The sequence below is a fragment of the Solanum tuberosum genome, unplaced genomic scaffold, assembly GCF_000226075.1.
Source record: "Solanum tuberosum cultivar DM 1-3 516 R44 unplaced genomic scaffold, SolTub_3.0 scf00076, whole genome shotgun sequence".
Taxonomy (NCBI): Eukaryota; Viridiplantae; Streptophyta; class Magnoliopsida; order Solanales; family Solanaceae; genus Solanum; species Solanum tuberosum.
In genome coordinates this window covers 50,496-72,365 of record NW_006239000.1, presented here as the reverse complement: position 1 = coordinate 72,365, position 21,870 = coordinate 50,496, and the positions used below count along the sequence as shown (strand labels likewise).

General features: G+C 36.9%; 1 protein-coding gene across 6 annotated transcripts; it reads left to right on the top strand.

Moving 5' to 3' along the window:
• The first annotated feature begins 1,014 nt into the window (after positions 1 to 1,014).
• LOC102603266 (putative cyclin-B3-1) lies at positions 1,015 to 21,526 on the top strand. 6 transcript variants are annotated; one of them, XM_015308123.1, is made up of 26 exons: positions 1,019 to 1,172; positions 1,257 to 1,296; positions 1,394 to 1,475; positions 2,128 to 2,185; positions 3,174 to 3,222; positions 3,306 to 3,399; positions 5,857 to 5,914; positions 8,336 to 8,393; positions 8,474 to 8,555; positions 8,665 to 8,697; positions 8,777 to 8,834; positions 9,455 to 9,512; positions 9,592 to 9,673; positions 9,784 to 9,816; positions 9,907 to 9,964; positions 10,078 to 10,126; positions 10,220 to 10,316; positions 17,654 to 17,711; positions 18,392 to 18,688; positions 18,777 to 18,899; positions 19,027 to 19,116; positions 19,210 to 19,371; positions 19,542 to 19,601; positions 20,407 to 20,505; positions 20,737 to 20,915; positions 20,997 to 21,526. In XM_015308123.1, the coding sequence occupies exons 1-26, from the start codon at positions 1,170 to 1,172 to the stop codon at positions 21,127 to 21,129; spliced, it is 2,193 nt and encodes a 730-aa protein (XP_015163609.1). In that variant the 5' UTR covers positions 1,019 to 1,169; the 3' UTR covers positions 21,130 to 21,526. The 6 variants fall into 6 exon arrangements, with proteins under 6 accessions (XP_015163613.1, XP_015163609.1, XP_015163610.1 ...); XM_015308124.1 differs by having other exon boundaries at positions 21,001 to 21,108; XM_015308125.1 differs by lacking the exon at positions 1,257 to 1,296.
• The last annotated feature ends 344 nt before the right edge of the window (positions 21,527 to 21,870 follow it).

Below are 21,870 nucleotides of genomic sequence, written 5' to 3'. Positions count from 1 at the left end.
GACTTTGGAAAATCTGATCAATTAGTTATTAATATTTAGTCAAGTGGATTAGTTATAATTTTTTTGATTAAAATTTTATTAAAAGTGTTTTTGACTTCAAACTTGTGGTAACTTTTTAAAATTTCGTTATTCAAGAATATTTAACTATTGATTTTTCTTGTAAATAGTTAGAAGTCAGTGATGTTTGTTAATTTTTATCTTGGTGTATTTAACTTATAAGTTAATATTTACTCACTAATGTATGCTTTTTTTCTACTTTATAGGTTATTTGTAAGAGTAGTTGAGAGATATGAGCATATCAAGTACAATTTAAGTTCAATTCTTTAGATGAAACAATTACTTAAGTGAAGAACAAATAACTTTGTAATAATTTGTTATGCGATTTTATAATTTTTTTTATTTGATAAGATTGAATAAACAATTGGGGCTATTTTAATAGTTTTACAACTTATGAGATTTTTATGTTTATGAGAAAATACACAACAAAAAAATTCCATATCGCATGTCCAAACAAACCTTCAATTTCATCTCATGATTCCATATCATGATACCATATCATGATTCCATATCATGATACCATATCGCATGACCAAACGGGCCCTAAATGGGTTAGATATAATACTGAATAAAAAATAAATTTTTTATTATAATAAAAGTATATACACATGGAGCCATGTAAGCGCCGCCACGTAGACTAATAAAAATGGTGACATGATAAGTTAACTATATAAAGGTAAATATGTATCTAAAGTTGGATGGTAAGAGCAAATATATCAAAAAAATATGACTAAGGATAAATATGACCATTTTCTAAGAGTATAAGGGCAAATATGACCCTTTTCCGTTTATATAAATTAGAAGATTTTCATGTTTTTATAAAAAATAAAAATAAAATAAATGCAAATTTTAAAATTAAAACTATATGTAAATAATAAAATAAAATTTTAATTTGGATGAGAAATGAGATTTGTGTTTTGATTTTATTGGTGGGCAGCAAAGAAAGGACAATAGCGTAAAAAGGCACATTAGCAATTCAAACCCGTGGAAAACCCTCTCTTCATCTCCTATTCATGTAAGCATAAAGCACTTGTTCAATTGAATTTCTCAGATCTGAGCGACAGTTCAGTTCAGTTCAGCGCAACTCATACAACTTCAAACAGGGAGCTTTCATGGTACATTATACTAATCTCTTTCATTTGTGAGAGTTTTAGTTTTGTTACTACTGATATATTATTATGTAAATTGATGTGTTTTAGGGTAAACTGAACTCTCAGAAACATAAATCCATCCAAAACGGTGCTTCTTTCAATTTCCTAGACTCTTATCTCATTTTTAGTTTTACTTTTTTTCCCCTAAAAAAAAAAGGGCTCATTTGAAGCTGCTTTATCTACAGGTGGAGTTAGAGAACTTAAGATTTACGAAGAGGCAGATAAGATAAAATTCCAAAGCCGTGATTCTCTCAGCAGTCGGTGCAAGTAAGCCTACCATCTACTGGTCTTGTATTAAATGATTTACCCTTCGGTTTCTCGATAGCATATACCGAATATCAGCCATGGTTTGTTTTGTTCGGTTCATTGGTGGGGACGGGTACCTAATATGTTGGGTCCCTGCTTTAAAAAAAAGAGAGTCTATTTTCCGAATTACAAAAATGCACCACATTTGAAACTTTTGTGGAATGCAAACTATATATACAGACTCTAAACTCATTAAACAGTGGTTTCATCCATTAATCTAGCTAAAAAAAATATAAAGTTAGACATTTCTTAAATTGGCTCAATGGTTGAGCAGATAGGATCCAAAATTTTTGATACAGCAAAAATATATGGTTCTGAGCCTGCTATGAAAAAAGCATTAAGAGCTTAAAACGAGCATTTTCTTATTTGGGAATCTGTTTCCTCCATTGAAATGACAAAAAATAAGTATTTTGGTTAAACTGAAATACCAAAATCTTAAAGCCAAATACTGAAGTTTTAAAAAACCAATACTTTAAGATTGACTGAAGAAAATTGATTTGGTTTGGTCCAATTTTTCAGGTTTTATGCCCACCTTTACCATTAGTACTTGAAAGCCAACAAAAAGAATTATCTTTTTTGTTTTTACGTATATGTGACCATCTCATGTTCTTAGGGGAAAGTCTGGTGTGCTTAGCATGAGTGATGTGCAGACCAGTCAGAAGAGCTTGAAGGTTGGTCCTATTTCGTTTCCTTTTTTATTTTTTGTTAATAAGTTGCATATCTAGGCAGATGGATTATATATTTGTTAGTAATTCGCATGTATTTTATCTCGTAGTTCACAATTTTCACAACCATTCAAGGAACACATCCAAAAACCACACATCTTATTTAAAGTGTTATGATTTTGTTATGAAAAAACCAATAACTTAGTGATTTTTGTTAAATAGCAACACCTTTGGTAAAAGACTACTGTGGTGACAATTGATTTTAAAAAAAAGGTACTGTGGTGACATATGGTGATAGATTGCGGTCCTCATAAAATGCACCTATAGCCTAGACGCCTGTCTTGTCAAGGCTCACTGGTCACAATTAAGCACTGGAACTAGATACAAAACAAGCTGAGTGTTTTGCCTCGCTTAGGCAGTGCTTCAGTTCAGTCACTGAGACACTAAGACGTGTGTCTTATCACCATGTGCCTTAACTTGAAATGTGAAGCACTGAACATATATATTTCTCTATGATTTTCCAAATTCTGTTTTTCCGATAGTTTTCTTATTTGTTTATAGTTGTCATTCTTGAATATTGGAATTACATGTATATCTTCTATTTCTATTTGTGCCATTTTCACTTTATCCACTGTTTGAGCATAAAGCCTCAACACTTGTGCACTTCTTTTTTCTCGCTTTTCTCCTGATAATATTGCTAAGGATTGGTTCCAGTTCCACACAAGGTTCTATAGTTAAAAGTAAGTGTTGGCATTAAAACAAGCCACCTTACTTAATTAGACTTCTCTAAGTGTGCATAGGAATTCACCTCTCTGTACTTTGTATTTTGATGCATCTGACAGTGCGTAAGTCATAGATTATATTGTATCCTGTGAGTGTTATGCCTAAACTCGTTAACAGATTTCATGCGATGGTAAAATAAATCAATTCATCATACCTCAAAATCTTGATTTCTTACTTTCTTTTTGTCCATCCATCTTCATTTTTTCAACAGAGTGATATTAAGAACGAAGAGAAGATAAAAGAAAAATGCATCACTTCTGGTAAGTTTAGGGAATTTGTTTGGTAAAGTTACTAATTTTCATGTTTCCGAACCGTTCTCAGTATGCACTCATTGTATTTGCAGTTAAGATATTTGTCAAAAGAAAAGTATTGACTGATATCAGCAATATCAGGGGCAACTCTTTGAGAATCAAATCATATAATAGTTCCAAACTGGTGTAAGTGATTAATTTACATCCCGTCAAGTCTCACCTGACAGAGGTTTTCTTGTGTTTTGTGTTGTCGTCCTTAGTTATACTTTTACAGGAAAGTTGTGATAGGGCAAACTAAAATTCTTATGGATTTATATGCTTTCAGCAAACGGGAATCTGTGAATGGTTCTCCTAGTTCATTTTTTCTGTTCTCACATTAGATCTGGATATGAAATGTCAATGATGCTTCTTCAGTAGGCCATTGTAAGCATGCACACAACTGTGGTTAACGAGTCAGCAGACACCATGCAATGAGATAAAAGGTTTATGACATGATGATTAGTGTGTATGGAGTAATTTTTGTGAGATAAATTGTATCCGTCATTTTGGAATCGTCGAGAGAAGAAAAGAAAATACATAGGCTTCACGCGGCATGTCTAATTTCTTTTTTTGATGAAGTAAATAATTGTATTAATAATGGGGAAATCCCATGTATACAAGTAGTCTAAAATATAGTATTATTCCTAATGGAAGACACCCAATCTTCTAAACATGCTGGAACCTCATAATTACACCAAAAAGAAACTAGAAATGAAAGGGTATTTATAAAGTGTTCATAGGCACTCTATGTTGTCAAAAGCTCTCGTGTTTGTTTCCTTCGATAGGACCCACATGAATTCTAGTGGCAACATCCCATGGTCTCGATTTTTGCCTCCACCCAAGAGGTTGGCTCCAAAATTTTGTCAAGTCTTGATCTTAATTTTCAGTTCTCCGCCTTATCCTCATGAAATATATCTTATTAAAGGAAGACCAATAAGAAAATGGTTATCAATGAACTTCGAGAACTCCTAGTTGCACTTGACATCTACAACCCATCCTTTAATAGTATTTGAGTTCCCCCTCTAACATCCATGAAATATCTCATTCCATATAAAAGTGGACTACTCCCAAAATGTCTCCTTCGACTCCTCCCACTAGATCATATACTCCCTTAAGTCCCCAAACATCCCCTGTTCCCATGTTTTTAATGCAAGATGTTATTATGAATTCTCATTTTCTTACCTCTGTTACTTCCAACTTTCTCTCTTCCAGCAGAAGTTGTATGACCTTGACATTCTCATGAGTCAAACAACATCCTACCTGACCCACCTCATCCCCAACACACTTCTTGCAATAAATATTGATATAACCATCATTTTAGTTTTCTATAAACATTGTAAGTTTGACCCTCATTCCTCTCATATTCCAAGATATAGTGTAAGATCCATAAACTGTCATTTTATCCTTCCTACCGTTTTAATAATGACCTTTTTATTTAGGTCATTCATTCCTCTTATGTTCCAAGATATAATTTTACGATCCATTTTTATCCTTGCCCCATATCGCCTCTCCATCCTTCCCTTCTTCCCCCTTATACCTTCTCTCATGCACCACATTGTTACCTTTTCATGAGGTTCCACCACCTCATTTCCCTCCCACCATCCTATTCTTGTTTCCATATCGTTTGCTCTTCTAAACTCCTGTTCAGTGTCATTTAAAAGTTCTATGACTTTGCCCTCATTTCCCTTAAACAAATCACCTTACTATTCTTGTTTCTCAGTACTGTCTTTCCCTATTCGTATAATTTTGTGTTCCCATCAAGGCTGCATCATTGATTCACTCCCTTTGACCCAACTAGTCTCATCTTGATCAATAACAACACCACTAAAGTTATGCTCCTTGATCTTCGACTTGGCTAGAGATTAGCCCACAGATTCTTCGTCCAACGTACACATGCAGTTTATTTGCCATTCTTCCCTTTGTGTTTTAGCTGACCACTTCAACCTATTCTCCGTGCCAATAACCTTATCCAATGGTATTTTCATGTTTTTGTCACACTTTTCACATTCTTCATCTACTTCAGTTTCGATTTTGGAGTGCCTCTCAACCCTATACAAACCCACAGTTCTTCCTCCCTCTCTCACACACTACTTCCCTCCCTCTCTCCCTCTCCTCGTACTCCTTTCTTCCGCCCCTTCCTATTCAACAGGAAAGGCCTCAGTGTGTGGCTCTTTAATTTGGTTTGTTCTTTGCAAGGTTAATGCACACTTCATAAGATCTTCCTAAAAACGTTAGATTAATTCATCTTGCTCTTGTGATAATAGTGTTATTCTTCTTTCTTAGCATTTTCCTTTCTTGTTTCCTTTTTCTTTTGGCCCCAAAACTGTAACCCTGGACTTCTTTGATTAATCATTGTAGTCAATGAATGAATATCAAAAATATTATAATTTGAACTTTCTGTGGTTTATAATCTCTAATCGCTTCCACTTGGTTGAGCTTAGTTTGGCATGATCTGATTCCATCTACTGATATTTTGATGCTTTACTTTCATTTTTGTTTGTGATTCATGATGACTATCTTTTCCTCTTTTAGATCTTTTATGTCCCTAGATGCTTAAATTATCTTAACACAATTGTGTAATATGTGCTTATACTTGCTTTTTAGGGATTCAAATGATAAATGGTCAAGAATAGCAAGCAATTCATCAAGAAACTTTATCATGGTATGCAAACATAACAATATTTTATATGAACTTTTTATTTCTTGTTTAGCCATTTGATGTCTTCTTCTAATCATCAAGTTTTAAAAATTTAGTCATGTAGGGAAAGTAGTTTATGACGGGATTCTTTTTCTATATTTGTAATTTTATTTAAACAATAATAGGAAATAAAAAGGAGTCATCCACAATGTGGCTTTTCATTAGGAATCGACATTGAGCCATTTTGCATTTATCCTAGTTATTGATGAGCTTATTTGCTTTATACGGGATGAGGTCCCATGGTGTATGTTATTTATAAATGATATTGTGTTAATTGAAGAAAGTAACAAAGGTATAAACCAAAAGTTTGAACTATGGAGAAACACTCAATAGAGTAAGGATTTTAGAACTAGTAAAAGTTAGATTAAATATATGCGTTGCAATTAGCTAGCATAAGAAAGATTAAGTTGAGGTGACAATAGATGAGTTGTGGTGCATATACAAACAATTTATATATCTAGAGTCGATGGTTCAAGTGAAACATATGATAGATAGATGCTACACATAATCAAAATAGGATGGCTAAACAGTTGAAAAACCAACAATGTTGTATGATAGTGAATACTTGGTCTTTGAAGTCTAGCATATCCACAATTTGAGTGTTCTAGAGATGTGGATGCTAAGATGGATATGTAATCGTACAAGATTAAAAATGATCATATTCGACAAAAAGTGCAAGTAGCACACAGAGGATAAAATGAGAGAATGTCTCCTAGATGGATGTCTTGTCCTATGCTGACCTCCAGATGCACCGGTCATGGGTGTGAAACCATGACAAGTACATTTGTTAATAGTGTAGGCTTAAATCACATGGAAGGAAGTTGTCCCGAATGTCTTTTAGTCTCTTGGAATCCACGTAGACCTTGCGAGGAACGTAAAGAAATGGAAGAAAAACATCAATATAGGCAATACCAATTTGTTACGAATAAGTTTGAGACATGCTAGTACACTTAACTCATTTTTTCCCATAATTGTGGTGTTTGGGCCAGGTTGCGCGCACATCAACTAATTGCATGGTGTACCTTCTATCCCTATCAGCATAGATACTGGGTAGCTCTGTCCACAAAGGCTTGGATAGATGGGACGAAATCACCTAGTGCCTTCGCTGGATTTGAACTTGACACGTCATGTGTTAGAGTGGGTTACAATCCCACATTGGTTATGGACTGGACTAGTGACCCTTATAAGGACTTAGGAAAATCTCCCCTTATGAGCTAGCTTTTGGGGTTGAGACCAAGTTAGGCCCAAGGGACATATCTTACTTGGTGTCAAAGCCATGTCCATCCGTGTCTGGACCCCATGTTAGATTGTTCACGCTTCAGTTGATGGGTTGGGCGTGTGGTAATTGAGTGTCTTAGAGTCTCATATTGGTTGGGGGTGGAAGACTTGGGCAAACCTCCCTCATGACCTAGATTTTGGGGTTGAGTTTCGCCTAAGGGCCTTATCAAAGTTCTTAACCCACTTCATTGGCCATTATACCACAACTTGTTTTGCTAGTACATAATTTACGTCCAATGTCTTCGAGGAGTCCTTTAGTCTAGCTAAGAAATTTATATATGGTAGAAAATATAGAGAACTTCTAGTAGTAGAGAGGCTAACATTCATATAGCCAGCTCCAACTTGCTTGGAATTAAGTGCATATTGTTATTTTTGTTGTATCTGAAGGACACAAATTTTGTTTCTGGTCCTTCGGGAAGTGAGGGTCCGAACTTTTGATGTTGTTGAACAAGAACCCTATCATCATCCCCTTATCTTTTCCTTGCTTTTGATAATAGCTATGGCTAGTAAGACATAAACAAAACTTTGTTGTTAGGATCTCTTTATGCACATTTATTTCTGTGACTATGAGACCTATCTCAAATGGTAAGGTCTAGACTCTAGCCCCACCAACCCAAACCTCTTGAGATTACTCCCCTTAAAATTAACTGTGTAGTTATTGATTTTGTGTATGTGGGTAATTTTATTATTTGCAGTTTGAACTTGTAATCATAATATTGTAGCAGACATAAGCTGGTCCTGGTGAGTGGTGACATTACAGCATCTAAACAATTAAACCATTTTTGTTTAAGACATTCTCCATTAAGGGCAGAATTGCAGAAGAACGGTGTAGTCTTTCACTGGAGAAGAGCACAAAGTCTAAGTAGGTGTAAATGCTTACCATTTAAAAAAAAGTCTAAGTAGATGTAAAAAAAGTCGATTTGAACCTATCTATGCTTGTGATTTGTGAATATCACATGTCTATCTTTTTCTTTAACCTGCTTGTGATGATCTCTAAAAAGGTAATTAGGTATTTTGGTATCACTAATTTTTTCTGCTCAGGTTCTTGTGATTTTTCTTAGTTTGCAGTAGGTGCTGAATAGATTGTTGTTTTTTCGTACAAACTAGGGAAATGTGAGGACAAACTTGAATGGAGCTACTGGTGACGAGGGAATCTTGACACGGGGTGAGAATTTTGTCCCAAAAGGATAAAGAAAAAGAATTGTCAGTCACAAAATAATGTGTTGCCTTTTTGTGTATGGGTAGCACCATTCAAAGATACAAAAACCTCCTTTGAAGGACCTAAGACCAAAATTCAAGGCCGTAAATCAGTTACCATTGGAATCAGGTATTTGGCATCTTAAACATAGTTATATATGCTCTGGTTTCCATGATGAAAGTAATATTAACTCTCTGTAGTTGTATAAGTTTTATCCCTTTCTGTTTGATTTATTGAGGCCAACTAGAAGGAATGCTCTACCTCCATCAAGGTGTTTAGCTTGTTCCATTTATCTTTCATTAATGTTTTCTTAGCTCATTACCTGACACATTTGTGTTATTTTCATGAAGGAGGTCTTTACCGATACTACAGCAGGTGAACGTTGATGATACAAACAATAAAGAGAAGGTTGTTGTTACATATTTATATTTTTGACTCAATCATGTGCTGCGAGGTTTGGCATAAGAAAAAAGTCTTGTCAATGTAAACTGGTTTAGTCTTTCACCGGAAAAGAGTGAGAGGGTTCAGTAAATTTAAGAAGACTGTTTGAACTTGTCTAAGTTTGTGACTATCAGGCAACCCTCTTTCTCTTTTTAACCTGCTTGTGATGATAGATCTTTAAAAAAGATGCTTAGGTATTTTAAGTGTTAATTTTTTATGCTTAGGTTCTTATCTTTCTTTTTTTGAAACTGGTAAGGTTGTATTCTTCAGCATTAAGGGCATGCTGGCCACCACCAAAAAGTGTCAATTACAAACTTCCTATCAAATCTACAATTTGATCTGTATCTACTATACACAACTGTTTACACCAAAAAAGTAGAGATACTATACAATTCCATTTGACCTTGTGTATGGAATTGGATCTATTGTCGAAACATCTACTGTTCCTTTCCTTCCAAACTGACCACCATATACATGATGGTATTAACCTCCACCATCTCTTCTGGCTCTTGGTACCTCCTCTCCTTACTTTCTTAGATAGCAGTAGGTGCTGAAAAGATTGTTTTTTTTTTGTTTGTAAAAAATAGGGAAACTTGAGGCGACACCTGAGTGGAGTTACTGGTGACAAGCAAATTTTGACACAGGGTGAGAATTTTTCCACTAATTGGATAAAGAAAAATAATTGTCAGTTACAAAATAATGTGTTTCCTTTGTGTATGGGTAGCACCATTCAAAGCTATGAAAGCCCCCTGTGATGGGCCAAAGACAAAAACTCAAGGCCGTAAATCAGTTACCATTGGAATCAGGTATTTGGTATCTTCAACATAGTTATATGTGCCCTGACTTTTATGATGAAAGTACTATTAACTGTCTATAGTTGTATTAAAGTTTAATCCTTTCTGTTTGGTTTATTGAGGACAACTGGAAGGAATGCTCTACCGCCATCAAGGTTTTTAAAATCTCCCGTATATATTTCATTAACGTTTTCTAACCTCATGACTTGCCTTTTACTTGACACATTTATGTTATTTTCATGAAGGAGATCTTTACCAGTACTAGAGCAAGTGAACACCAAGGGTACCCACAATAAAGCGAAGGTTGTCATTAAATATTTATACTTTTGTCTTAAGTTTTTGTCATGTGCTGCTAGACTGGAATCTTTGGCATTAGAAAAATGTTTTCTTAATGTAAAAATTGTGTACTTGTTCAGGAAAATTCCAAAGAGTTGGAGAAAGGCAAAGGAATAAATGGTGTTCCAGGTTAGATGCTCTACTTTGAGTATGTGATTTTCAGTAACATTAACTACCATAATAACTTCACTGATGAATGCTATGCTTCCTATCTATTTTCAGTTTCGGCAAAGCTTAAGGCCGCAGGGAATGTTTTACCACAGCTGAGCAACCACAACAACATCCGGAGAAATCGAGTTAGTGATGCCTCGGCAAGAATGTAAGTTCTTTTACTGATCAACTTCCTATACAACTTAATTTTTTTACCATTATTAGTTTGGACTTGAATGTGATGTTAGTCCACCAAAATCCATATATGAAAGAGATGCTCAAGTTTCAGCAGAAAAAATAATCTTCTTCTATCTCAACTTGTATCTAAGCTTTTCTGGTTGCACTTTACTATTTTTCTGGTGAAGAATTGGAAATCTGTCTATAGCATGTACCATGTGAGGTATATGTGCTTCAAGACGAGAAGATGGGGAAGGGGAACAAAATAAGTACTTTGCTGAAAAGGTCTGAAGCAGCAAGTAGTATACTCTTTAAGGGAGGCATCATGTCTCTAGGAAATCATGAAGCCAATACATATTTTGGTGATGCATATACTATTTGAGCAATTAAATAATTAATATGAACATGTATGCCAAACTTCACATACTAGTTATGGGGAGATTATTATGCAAGGATAGTTTATACGCTGATTAAAAATGAAGAAATTGTTATGTTGTGATCGATAATGAGGAATTGTTATTCATGAATTACTTTAAAAGGTTTTTGTTCTTGTCTTTAAGTAGTTTAATCCTCAGATTGCTAATACATGTATTCTTTTTTGGCATTCTATCCCTCATAAATTTCATGAACTATACCACCAAGACTCACATAAAATAGCAATTCAAAAAAAGGGGTGTAAACTCTTGATTAAACACATATACTATCTAGCCATCAGTAGTGTAGGAAGGGTCCTAAGGGTTGCAAGTGAAGCTATTGCTTTTACAGAATCGCTTAGCAAAAGAACAAAGTTGATTATTTGCTAAATCTAAAGCTTAAACTTGTCGAGCTGGAAATACAAGTAACACAATTACAATTAAGTTAAAATTGATAATACAAAAGAACTGACTGCTTGCTCTTACTCTGGTGACTATAAGTCTATAATACTGTGCTCTATTTGTTAATTTCTCTGCAACAACATTTTTCATATTACTCCGTTTTAAAATGAATGACCTAGTTTGACTTGGAACAGAGTTTAAGAAAAGAAAAATAATTGTCAAAAAGAATGGCCTAGTGAAAGCACAACGTTTGGAGCCTAGGACATGCTCTTAGGCACTTTTCCCAAAAACTCTCTCTCTCCTACTTCCTAGGAGAGAGAGAACCCTCTTTCCGGTAGGTCACCTGAGAACTGCCTCCCTAACTCTCCTTCCTCTATATCCGGTGATCTCTTCCGATCATTGGAACACCTTCTCGCTTCTTCTTTCTCTCTCTTTTCTCTTTCTCTTTCTCTCTCTTTCTTTCCATTCTCTTTCTTCCTCAGCCAAACATTTGATGGACGACATCATTTACTTCGCGGTGGGATTCAAATCATACGATATTGCAAGAACCTCAGGTACAACAGGAGATTGGTATGACTGGACAGAAAGAAACACTGGACAGAAAGAAACAGGAAGTCTGTGACGAGAACAACATTCAATGGCAAAGATATGGAATGGATTTCTTGGACCTTGCGAGAAGCTTCCAATTCGAAGGGGAACTCAGTTAGAAGATGGAAGAAAAAAGATGCCTTTTCAGAAATCTATTGCGCCAGGAATTTTAACAAGTTTGGCAGATATATAAGCTTGATAAACGTCAGATGTAGAAGAAGGGCAGTCATCATTATACCGGAGCTAAATTTTAACTCAGGCTGGACAGGAATTGCAGAGAAAGTTGGGAGATTCATTAGTAGTCACAAACGCAGGGGGAACTCAGAGAAGCATAGACTGATTGACAACAACATTTCCTATGCGAATATGCTAAGAAGCACTAAATGGGGGAATGAGGGGAGGAAAAACACGCAAACAGAGTTAAAAGGGGGGACAAAATTTGCATTTATGAGGACTTAAATTCCCAGAGTGATGTATTAAAGAAAAGTTTGGTGGGAAAATTTATGGTTAGTAAAGGTGAGACTCCAAATCTTACAGAGGTTAGGAAATGGGCAAATAATCTCTGGAAGCAGATTCATGGTCTCAATATTTACGAAATGGGGGAGGGAATTTTCCTATTCGAATTTGCATCCAAAACCACTGCAGAACAAGTGGTAGAAGGTGACTGGGTGTGGAAGAATTTTCCGGTCAAAATGCAGTGGTGGAGTCCGACAATAGGTACATCGGCGGATTATGGCCGACCCAAATCCACTTGGGTTAGAGTGGTAGGTCTGCCGTTGCATCTCTGGGCACAAAAAACATTCAAAGCCATCGGTGATTTTTGTGGAGGTTGGGTTGAAACGGAAGAGGAGACGCACCTCCGTAACCATCTCAAATGGGCGAGAATCAAAATTAATGGTGATGGCTCTTGCGTGCCGAAGGAAGTGACGATTGATGACAGCTCTTTCCAATACACGATGCAATTATGGACTGAAGCTCCAGTGAGAGTGGCTGCCGTAGAAGATGGAATTCAAATCCAGCCTCAGATGGTTTTTACCCAGCAGTCAACCAGTCGTGGACCAGTGGTTTTGGTAGAGAACTCTGTTTTAGTAAGAGAGGGGACAGATAAAGCTGCCCAGCCACGTGCTAGGGCTGAGACATGTGGGGTAGCTGCCAAAATCCCAGATCCGAATTTGGGCTTGAAAGTATTGTGCAATACAGACCTAGGCCCAAAACCTAATGTGGGTCTTTTAATGAATGGCCTTTCTAGCCCAATTAATTCAGTAAAGCAAAAAGAAGTGGCACATGATGAGCATGTGGGGATTATGAAGGGCTAAGTGGACTTAAAACATTGGCTATGCAATTCTTAAAAGCCTTCGATGCCTGGGAAAGTTCTTTGATGGATAAAAAGCAGTGAACCCAACGCAAAGAACACTCAGGGAGAAGTCGCAGATATGCATCTAAAAGAAACTGAGCAAGTCAGGTCAGATGAAAGCGAGGGTAAGCAATCACATGAAAAAGGAGAGAGTTCGAAAGGATGGGACAGTAACAGTGATGAACACAACATGCAAATACAACAAATTCTTGATGTTGAGCTAGTAACATCAAATATGCCTTGGAACCACAATGAAGAGGAGATTAGGGCATCCAACTGGGTTAACCAGCATATCTTGGAACTAAGTGCCACTTATGGAGTGGCTTTTTGAAGGCTTCAGAGAAGAAACCTTTGCATTACTGAAGAGGTTGGATGAAAGAAAAACTGTTATGGAAATCAAGAAGGTAGGAAGTACAACTGCAACACCCAGATCTCGAGGAATTGGAAAATATGAATTGAAAAACTTGCAGTCCAGTTTAAACCAGCAGGTGGAGGGTTCCAGAACCAAAGGGAGAGTCCTTAGCTTAGCCTTTAAATGAAGGTAAAATTACTTTCATGGAATGTAAGGGGGATTAACAATAGTTCTACCAGAAATATTGTTAAGAGTGCTTTGCTGAAGTGGAAAGCAGATGTTTATTGCCTTCAAGAAACAAAGATAAGTAGGGAGGTAGAGAGTATTGCCAAACAATTATGGGCTAGCAGATGGATGAGGTGTGGTTACTTAAAAGCTGATGGTAGTAAAGGGGGAATCCTAATCATGTGGGATTGTAGAATATGGAAAGGAAGCTTAGGAGAGACGGGGCAATTCTCAATCACCTATAGATTTGATGCAGTCCAAACTACTTTTAGTTGGTATCTCACTGGTGTATATGCCCCTCAGAGTAGGAATGAGAAATTGGAGTGTTGGGAAGAGGTGGCAGCAGTCAAAGAATTGTGTGAAGGTCCATGGGTCACATGTGGAGACTTTAACACGGTTAGAGTCATGGCAGAACGAAGAGGATGCAATAGGATCACAAATGTGATGAAAGATTTTGCCAAATGGATTGAGGACGTGGAATTACATGATCCTACAGTGCAGCTAGGTTAGACAGATTCTTATATTCAATGGAATGGGAAGAGACCTTCAAAAATATAAGGCAGACGATAATGCCTAGAGTGACATCTGACCATAGCCCTATTATGCTATACTGTGGGGACTGGGGTCAGAATAAGTCCTATTTCAAGTTCGAGAATTGGTGGCTCAAAGTGGATGGTTTTGAGGGGCTTGTGCATAGTTGGTGGAGTGAGTTTGTAATGGAAGGTTTCCCTGATTACAAGCTCAGTATGAAACTGAAGTTGTTGAAACATAAACTCAGAGAATGGAGTAAGCAAGTGGGTGGGGACCTAGGCACTAAGAAAAACAAGTTGTTATCTGAATTAACTGATATTGATCTGGCACAAGATTCAAGACAGCTGACAGAGGATGAGCTAATGGTGAGGGCTACAATTTTGGTAGAATTGGAAGAACTAGCAAAAATTGAGGAGTCTAGGTGGAGACAGAAATCCAGGATTTTATGGCTGAAACAGGGAGACAACAATACTAGGTTTTTCCAGAGGATGGCTACTGCTCACAAAAGATATAATAATATAGACAGACTGATAATCAGAGGAGAGGAGGTCAAAGAGCCAGAAGTCATTAAGGTGAATATGATTGAGTTTTATAAAAAACTCTATACTGAAACAGAGTTATGGAGGCCCTCTTTCGAGTATGTAAACTGCCCTAGAATCTCCCAAGAGGAACAAGACTGGTTGCAAAGGCCTTTCAGCGAAGATGAAGTGTTAAATATAATCAAACAATGTGATGGTGACAAGGCACCTGGACCTGATGGATTCACCATGAGTTTCTTCAAAGTGTGTTGGGAGACTTTGAAGGAGGACTTGATGCAGACAATCCACAATTTCCACCAGAAGGAAACGTTTGAGAAATCATTCAATGCCACTTTTGTAGCTTTAATTCCTAAAAAGCATGGAGCAGAAGAGTTGAAGGATTTCAGACCAATAAGTTTGATTGGTGGAGTATACAAAATCATAACCAAACTTCTCACAGGGAGAATGAAGAAGGTCATGGGGGTTTTGGTAGATGAGCACCAAATGGCTTTTCTTAAAGGAAGGCAGATAATGGATGCATCATTGCTAGCAAATGAACTAGTGGACAGTAGGGTGAAGCAGAATCTACCAGGAGTCTTATGCAAACTGGACATTGAGAAGGCCTACGACCATGTAAATTGGTCCTTCCTTTTGAAGGGGTTTTTTCAGTCACAAAGAGGTTTGAGACAAGGTGACCCCATGTCACCATTCCTATTTATCTTAGCTATGGAGGGTCTCAACTCCATGATCAGGAAAGCAAGTGAAAATGGGTGGTTGCAAGGTTTCAGTGCAAATGCAAATAGGGGAGATGCTATGGAGATCTCACACCTGCTTTATGCAGATGACTCCTTGGTCTTCTGTGGAGCTGAAGTTAATCATATAAGACACTTGAGGGCCATCTTAACCATCTTTGAAGGAATATCAGGATTGCATGTCAATTGGCATAAAAGTTGTTTATACCCAGTTAATCAGGTTGCTAATATGCAGGTGCTAGCTGAGAACCTAGGATGTCAGGTGGCCTCCCTCCCAACAAAGTACCTTGGAATGCCCCTTGGTGCCAAGGACAAAGAGGTGGAAGTTTGGAATGAAGTACTGGAATGATGTGAGAAGAAGCTGTCAAGGTGGAAAAGCCAGTATCTATCCTTGGGAGGCAGAATAACTCTTTTCAAATCTGTGATGGATGCACTTCCTACTTATATGATGAGCCTATTCCCAATACCAAGAAGTATAGAGAAGAAAATCAACAAATCAAGAAGAATCTTCCTGTGGCAGGGAAATAAAGAGAAGCTTGGGTACAATCTTGTTAAATGGGATGTAGTGACACTAAACAAAATTCAGGGTGGTTTGGGTATAAAAAAGTTGAGTACGCAAAATGTCAGCTTGTTGAAGAAATGGCTATGGAGGTTTTGTAGTGAAGATAGGGCTTTGTGGAGGAGATTCATATCACAAAAATATGGTCTCCAAAACAACTGGATCACTGAAGAAGCAAATGGTACCTTTGGATGCTCTGTCTGGAAGACAATCAGAAGACTGTGGCCATCCTTTATCCCCAATCTATCCTTTAGGATTGGGAATGGGGTGAAAACCAGTTTCTGGAATGAACTTTGGTTAGGGGAAGAGAATTTGAAGATCATGTACCCAGATCTTTATATATTGAGCCTACAACAGATGGACACTGTGGCACAAGTGTGGAGTCCTCAAGGTTGGGATTTGATCTTTAGGAGGGCTTTAAATGACTGGGAGGTTGATAGAGTAGCAGGATTATTACACACACTAAATGCATTTGCAGGTGTCACTGAAAGTCCTGATACTCCAGTCTGGAAAATGCACAAGAAAGGGATTTTTTCTGTGAAGTCTTGTTACTGGAGCTTAAACTCTAATCAGGCTATGGAAATGGAATGGCCTTGGAAACTAATCTGGAAAATCAAGGTTCCTCACAAGGTCTCAGGTTTTATTTGGTTGGCAATTAGGGAAGCATGTCTAACTCATGAAGTGTTACAAAGAAGAGGTATACAGATTTGCTCAAGGTGTTTCATGTGTGGGGAGAGGCAGAAGTTAATAGTCACTTATTCTTACACTGCAGAACAGCTGCAAATCTGTGGAGCATGTTCTTATGTATACTTGGAGTTAACTGGGTAATGCCCAAGACTACTTTAGAGTTGTTGAGACAGTGGGAAGGAGTGGGCAGAAGAAGAAGATCCAAAGAGGACTGGTGGAAATGCATCCCAGCCTGCATCTGGTGGAACATTGTGGAAGGAAAGAAATGAAAGATCACATGATGGGAAACTTAGCAGCACTCAGAAAATCAAGATGAATAGCTTGAGCCTGCTGTATTTTTGGTGTAAACAGGATTTGGTGGGGGAGGTAGATAGCTTAGTGGAGTTTAAAGCTCAATTGTAAAGTTTTGGCTTTTTTTGGCTTTTGAAATTACCCCCTGGGGGCTGTAAATCCCACCTCATCAGGCTTTGCTGATGAGTTTTGATGTGAATATAAAGTTACCTTATCAAAAAAAAGAAAGAAACTTTTTAATCTTGTGGTTCTAAATTAAAGTTATGTCAAATGTACCAAAATGTCCTTTAATCTTGTGGCCTTAAACATGCCACGTGGAAAGTTGAAGTTAAAGTGTTGACAAAAAAGGAAAGGGGTCATTCTTTTTGAAACAGACTAAAAAGGAAATGAGGCCATTCTTTTTGAAACAGAGGGAGTAACATACTAGTGCTTAAAATTCTGTCTTGCTCCTTAAAGATTATAGTACTTTGCTGGTTGAGCTCTTAGGTAAATGTTGTAAATTGTAAATTTTATTGATTAAAGCCCTTTGAGTAAGAAGTATAATAAGGCATGATTTCTCAAGTCATCATAGGTTGAGGTATGAGCTTGCCGTTTTTTAATTGAATTGGAATAAATGACGCTATGTTCTTAATTACTTTGTGGCGTATCTCTCATCAGGGCTCCGAAGGGTCATGCTAAGGCGGAAATTGGAGCATTAAGAAAAAAACCAGTCAAGGTAAATGGTGCATTTGTCATGTTTCACCCTCTTCTCCTTCCCCTATCTCTAGCAGGAAATGATACCATGAATAGTAAATTGTGTTCATCATTGTTGAATACCGTCTGGAATGCCAAATTTTGCAATCCAACAAAAATAATTATCCTTCTCTTTTGCATTTTAGTAGCTACTTTTCCATGCTCTAACTTTAGAAAGAGTGTGACTCCATTAATCTTTTTGTAGCAGTTTTACCATTTATATCTTTCAAAATTTACTTTAACTTAAGAAATTAATAATCCTTTCATTTTGTTGTATATGACCTTATTGGAAGGGCATGGATAAGAAGTTATTTGCCTTGTCCATTATATTAGTAGTGCTGGAAGAAAATATTAGGTCTCAAATTGCAAGTTCCTCCTGTTGGAACGAAGCAATTTTTCATATTAGATCAAATTGTCCGGACTTAAGTGGTTTCCTTTTATTATCCAATATATCAATCATTATAATACAAAGTTATATATAACTTATTTTTGCTTTCTATAGTAGTACTTTTAGTTTGTAGTATCACATTAAATTTCTTAGTAAAACAAGTGGAGGCAATTATTTCAAAATAACTACTGGAGCTTTTGACTCTCAAAGTCCAATTGCTGATGTCTGTTTCCATAGGATAATCTCATTTCTTTGTTTTCTCTTGGATGTTCCAGACAGTTCTGAAAATTACTGCCAGCGGTTTCAATTCACAAACATTTTCAAAGTCAAACTCCATGTCAAATGTGCACAAATGCACCTCTCGAGTTGCAATTCCATATAAAAGGCTGGAGGATGTTAGTACCTCTTCCCTGTCAAAATATGCAACATCAGATATTTCAGCTGAGCAACCTCATCAAAAGGAAGTTGCTTCTAGTAGTAATGGCAGCTTAGATACACCTGAATGTTCAATTGCCAGGAGGAAATCTGATCATACGAAGTCTTTTACGTGTTTACTGATGGCAAGGTCAAAGGTTGGTGTAAAATCTATGTTCTTTCAGATCATTCATTTCTTCTGTTCTCTTTTTATCCATATTAGACTGCTGACATGAGAGTGGACAGCTTCTCAAGGAGCAATGTGGAAGTGTTAAGCTGGAAAATTTGTCAAACATTTACGATAATTGCAATCATCTTGAAGTTATTGAATATGTTGATGACATCTATCTGTATTATTGGGTTATAGAGGTGAGCTAATAATATACTTTCATCTGTCTCATTTGAACTAACAACACAAGTTTCCCTAGATTCTTCCAAGAAAGACATGTTTTTTGTATTTTTGACCTCCAATTGCTTAAGCTGATTCTTACTGCAGGCTCAGAATCAGCCTATCAAAAACTACATGGGTATTCAGAAGGAAATAACACCCCAAATGCGTGGCATATTGATCAACTGGCTTATTGAAGTATGTCTTGGTTATTCTGCATATATGCATTTTTCGTTTTGCTTGTGCATACTTCCTTGATGTCACTTTCAGGGTTTTACTTGTCTCGTCTAGGTTCATTTGAAATTTGATTTGATGCAAGAAGCTCTATTTCTTATGGTTACACTACTGGACTACTACTTATCATTAGTGAGGGTCAAGAAGAATGATCTGCAGCTAGTTGGCCTTACTTCACTGTTTTTGGCATCAAAATATGAAGACCTTTGGCATCCGAGGGTAAATGTTTATGCATTTACTTCTTTATAGGATTTCTCTTTAGGTATATCAAGGAGTTAATTGCGATCAATATGTGGCTCAAATGTTTTCTATGAATAACACATTTAGTAGGTAACATTCTGATTGAAATATGTAACTGCTCTTTCACCTCAAAATTCCAATTGTTACAGATCATGGACTTACTAAGCATCTCTGGAGAGTCATATACTAGAGATCAAATGCTGGAAATGGTGAGCATGCATCTTCTTTAGTTTCAACATTTTTGTGATATTTTTGTGTTATCTAATCTTGTACGATTGATGGATTCATCTTTAGCCTTTATGACACTCATCTTGTGAATATGTTGGAACTTTTAGAGGGCCAACATTCACTTACAATATTGCTGCCCTTAATGTCGTTTTGTAGAACTTACCTTTTACTTTGGTAGGTAGAGATGTTAGTTCGTCTCTCATCTTCTGGTTTCTACTAAATAAAAACTAATTTTTACAGACGATGCATAAGATCCAGTCAGCTTCTGGTCCTTTGGACATGCGGCTTGCTCAAGTACCGAAGATGCTTTATGTGCTTAGAAATGAGTGGGCACCTGTGGCTTTCTGCATATCTTTCAAGGTTAGCTGATCATCTCTCGAGTTTCCTTTACCAATCTTGAAGTCTGCTGTACCAATAAAAATATGGTGTCTGAACAATTAACCTGTGTTGAATATATATTGAGGAGAACTGTGCATATGCTGCTGTCTGGAACTAATAAGATCAAAGTCATATTTTCTTCATCTTATTCTCGCATTTTTTTTTTTTTTTTTTTTTTTTTTTTTTTTTGGAGGGTTGGGGGGGAGTCTATTCATGGGCTTTTAGCTATGTTGCTGCACCCGTTGACATTTGTTGTGAAGAGTTCGAGCAGCATAGGCTTTTAGTGGTATTTGACAGTGTTGTCAAGATAGGGGGGTAAGGTCTGCGTACACTCTACCCTCTACTTGTGGGATTACACTAGGTTTGTTGTTCTTGTCATTTGACAGTTTTGCACATCTTCTTTTACAGGAGAAGGATATCTTAAGGAAATTGAAGTTTCGCCTTAATGCAGCAACTCCTTATGTCTTCATGCTAAGGCTTCTTAAGGCTGCTCAAGCAGACACAAGGGTAGGGAAAAACTTTTAGAATGAGTAATAACAGAATTCCCTCCTCTCAAGTTGGTGATCAGTTCAATGTCAATCATATTTGAAAATGGACAGATTCCCCCACCCCCAGCTAGCTTTTCCTCAAATCCCAGTTAATATTTCTGCATATGTGCTGAATGTTATTCGGGTGAGCTATAAATTTCCTCAATCAAGCAACTAACATGTTTCTAAATTTATGAAAATCTTCTGCTAGTTTGAACATTTGGCCTTTTACCTCATCGAGCTGTGCTTGGTTGAATATGAGGCTTTGAACTACAAGCCATCTATGCTTTGTGCATCAGCTATTTATGTGGCAAGATGTACGATGCAAGTGATGCCAGCCTGGACACCACTGCTGGGAGTGCATGCACGTTACCAAGAATCCCAACTCAGGCAAATTTCTGCATAGTATTTGTGGCTCTTTTCTCTTTGCTCGTTGTCATCTACTGATACATAAATTCTTTGAATGTTCAGACAGTGTGCGGAAATGATCTTGCGGTTTCACAAATCTGCAACAACAGCCCTGCTGAAAGTCACACATGAGAAATATTTGTGTTCCAGCAACAGCAAAGTTGCATCAATAAGACCTTTGGAGAGTCTCCCTTAAGACTATATGAATTGTAGGGACATTTCTTTGAAATGTAAGTTGCAAATGAAATGTTGAGATGCGATTCTTGTGCGTTGAAAAGAAAGGATTGATTGCTTATGCAATCCCTCTGTTATATCTGCTGATTTTAGTAGTGCAAGTACATCTCTTTCTGATTTCATTTTTTTTTTTTTGAAATTATAGATCTTCAGCATATGCAATCCTTCCATTCTGTTCGTCTAAGTCAAAAGCACACATTTTACACGGAAGAGCATTATGCATTCATTTTGTCATAATTTTGTGAGATAGTGGTATATCTAAGTAGATGGGCGTTTGTCGACTTGCGTGATTTCAATACGACAATATTGTATTCAAGTGCAGAAATGTTAGTGAATAGCTGAAATCACTAATTCAATAATTACTCCATCTTTGTGGTAGAACTGGCCATCCCCACCCATACAAGTGCAAAACCAAGATATTTTAAAAGCAGGAGATTGTGCAATATCAATATTTGTCTTCGTAATTGAGATGAATGCTGGTGTGATTTTTACTATTGGAGAAAACGGTAACGGTCCCATCCACTCTGCCGTCTCGTCTTTTGTTTGGATTTTTACAAAATTGCTCCCAAATGGATTTTGGGAGTACTGAATTTTTTGATAATTTAATGATTGGGATGTCTTTTGGAAGTTGTGATTGAAATTTGAAGCCATTGAATGAAGATTTGTGCTACATGATGATATTTTTGCGGGTTAAAACTTGTAT

Coding starts and splice junctions, on each gene's coding strand:
- LOC102603266 (XM_015308123.1), top strand. Junction 9,674..9,783: donor TCAGTTACCATTGGAATCAG/GTATTTGGTATC, acceptor TGGTTTATTGAG/GACAACTGGAAGGAATGCTC. Junction 10,317..17,653: donor AGTGATGCCTCGGCAAGAAT/GTAAGTTCTTTT, acceptor ATCTCTCATCAG/GGCTCCGAAGGGTCATGCTA.